At 26.4% G+C, this 3,420-nt stretch overlaps 1 protein-coding gene across 1 annotated transcript in view; it reads left to right on the plus strand.

The window, feature by feature from the left end:
• LOC125024858 (zinc finger protein 808-like) overlaps positions 1 to 841 on the plus strand; it is a gene marked incomplete at its 3' end in the record, with an annotated part of 8,999 nt that extends 8,158 nt beyond the window's left edge. Inside the window, exons 2-4 of the mRNA XM_047612632.1 lie at positions 150 to 172; positions 374 to 562; positions 655 to 841. Coding sequence (XP_047468588.1) covers positions 150 to 172; positions 374 to 562; positions 655 to 841 — 399 coding nt within the window. The remainder of the gene's footprint in view (positions 1 to 149; positions 173 to 373; positions 563 to 654) is intronic.
• Between the last annotated feature and the right edge of the window lie 2,579 nt (positions 842 to 3,420).

The following is a 3,420-nucleotide window of genomic DNA, read 5'->3' on the forward strand; positions in this document are numbered from 1 at the left end:
TGTATGTGTGTGCGTATGTATGTATTCATGTATACTAAGATTACAGACACAAATATATAAATGTATATAGATAGATATTTAAACGTCTATCTGTTTATAATAGCTTTTGTCTTTTTATTTTTATATGCTTTTATATTGTCCACTCACAGGACGACAATGAGTTTCCTCGCATGTCTTTGGCCACACTCACGGATGAGGAAACATTCGGCAGAGGAGTCATTATTAAATAAGAGTTCAACGACGACGTCACCGAAGAGACATGTCTGGATATTAAGGAGGAACCACTTTATGATGGGGATGACGTTAGCGATGGAGTGAGCGACGTGCAAATGAAACATGAATGCTTTAACTTTCATAACCTTCATGGCAACAGACACGAAACAAATGCAAAGGATTCGTGTGACTTGGTTCAGGATTGTAATGACTTGTTATTAAGAGATGCATTTGTCGCTGAGGACTGTGGGAACAAGTTTTCATCAGATGGGGATCAGGCGATGCACAAAGAAAGTCTTGAGGAGGAGTTACAACATAAAGTAGAAGCATTGAACGTTTCGTATGTGAGGTGTGTGGCAAAAGATTCTCTACAAAGAGTAATATGTACTTTCATGGGAGAGTCCATACAAAAGAAAAGCCATAGAGCTGTGATATTTGCAGTCATGCCTTCTCACAGAAAGGTAACCTAGTGAGGCATATGAGAGTTCATAAAAAGGAGTATTGTGAGCTTTTTAACAAGGTGATCTCTGATAAAAGTAATCTATTAAGACATATAAGAGTGCATACAAAGGAGACGTCATACAGCTGTGATATTTGCGACAAGATCTTCTCACGGAAAGCTCATCTCGTGAGCCATTTGAGAGTACATACAAAGGAGAAGCCATATAACTGTGATATTTGCAATAAGGCCTTCTCAACCAAAAGCGATTTAATAAGACATATCAGAATACATACAAAGGAGAAGCCATACAGATGTGATATTTGCAACAAGGCCTCCTCACAGACAACTAGTCTTGTGAACCATATAAGGTTGCATACAAAGGAGAAGCCATACAGCTGCGATATTTGCAATGAGGCTTTCTCATGGAAAGATAGACTAGTCAGCCATATGAGGGAACATACAAAGCACATGCTATAAAACTGTGAGAATTGCAATTCTACCTATACAGACGAAAAAAAAAAAAAAAAAAAAAAAAAAAAAAAAAATATATATATATATATATATATATATATATATATATATATATATATATATATATATATATATATATGATTTATAATAACGTATGTATTAAGCTAATACAAAGAGAAGCCATATCTCCGCGAGGTATTTTCATGAAGGCTTTTCTGTAGTGACTATTTGGTTTCAAGTAGAGACCATATAGTCATTCGGTCAGATTTATTTATATCTATATATACATATATATATATATGTATATACGTACACACACACATATATATATATACATATATGCGCTTTCACCCAGAGAAGACATCTCGTAGGGAGATATTTCATCTAAAGGGAAAGCAAATTCTCTTGACATTATCAGTGAATTTTTTTTTTTTTTTTTATCTATATTGTACATAATATTGTTAATGTGTATTTATTTTCGAGCATAATACATTTTTATGCGTTGTGACCTGTATTCAAGTATCCATGGATTTTTTTCTGTAAGCAAGCTAATGTCTGCAGTAACTGACCAGGGGCGATCAAAAGATATATTGCCTCAATATGACAACTGATGTGGAAAACGTTTGCCTTTTTAAAAATATATATATATATATTTTGTTTTAGCTTCTTCTATGATCTTTGTATCTTAATTGTAGGAGGAAAAGCTATTTCATATGAAAATATGTTTGGGATATATTATAACGCAAGAGGACCCACGGAAAGAATTTTCATATACGATAAGGTAATAGGCACAAATCCACACAGGTACACACACACCGATATACATACATATATATATATATATATATATATATATATATATATATATATATATATATATATATATATATATATATATATATACACACATCTAAATGTATGCATATATTTATATATATATATATATATATATATATATATATATATATATATATATATATATATATATATATATATTATATATATACATATATATATATATATATATATATATATATATATACATATATATATATATATATATATATATATATATATATATATATATATATATATATATATATATATATATATATATATATATATATATATTGATATTGATATATATATATACATATATATATATATACATATATATATATATATATATATATATATATATATATATATATATATATATATATATATATATATATATATATATATATATATATATATATATATATATATATATATTGATATTGATATATATATATACATATATATATATATATATATATATATATATATATATATTGATATTGATATATATATATACATATATATATATATATATATATATATATATATATATTGATATATATATATATATATATATATATATATATATATATATATATATGTATATATATATATATATATATATATATATATATATATATATATATATGATTTGTAATAACGTATGTATTAAGCTAATACAAAGAGAAGCCATATCTCCGCGAGGTTTTTTCATAAAGGCTTTTCTGTAGTGACTATTTGGTTTCAAGTAGAGACCATATAGTCATTCGGTCAGATTTATTTATATCTGGGAGGTGTATATATATGTATATACGTACACACACACACACACACATATATATATATATATATATATATATATATATATATATATATATATATATATATATATATATATATATATATATATACATATATGCGCTTTCACCCAGAGAAGACATCTCGTAGGGAGATATTTCATCTAAAGGGAAAGCAAATTCTCTTGACATTATCAGTGATTTTTTATTTTCATTTTTATCTATATTGTACATAATATTGTTAATGTGTATTTATTTTCGAGCATAATACATTTTTATGCGTTGTGACCTGTATTCAAGTATCCATGGATTTTTTTCTGTAAGTAAGCTAATGTCTGCAGTAACTGACCAGGGGCGATCAAAAGATATATTGCCTCAATATGACAACTGATGTGGAAAACGTTTGCCTTTTTAAATATATATATATATATATTTTGTTTTAGCTTCTTCTATGATCTTTGTATCTTAATTGTAGGAGGAAAAGCTATTTCATATGAAAATATGTTTGAGATATATAATAACGCAAGAGGACCCACGGAAAGAATTTTCATATACGATAAGGTAATAGGCACAAATCCACACAGGCACACACACACCGATATACATACATATATATATATATATATATATATATATATATATATATATATATATATA

The sequence above is a fragment of the Penaeus chinensis genome, unplaced genomic scaffold (genome assembly GCF_019202785.1).
Source record: "Penaeus chinensis breed Huanghai No. 1 unplaced genomic scaffold, ASM1920278v2 CTG_7465, whole genome shotgun sequence".
Classification (NCBI taxonomy): domain Eukaryota; kingdom Metazoa; phylum Arthropoda; class Malacostraca; order Decapoda; family Penaeidae; genus Penaeus; species Penaeus chinensis.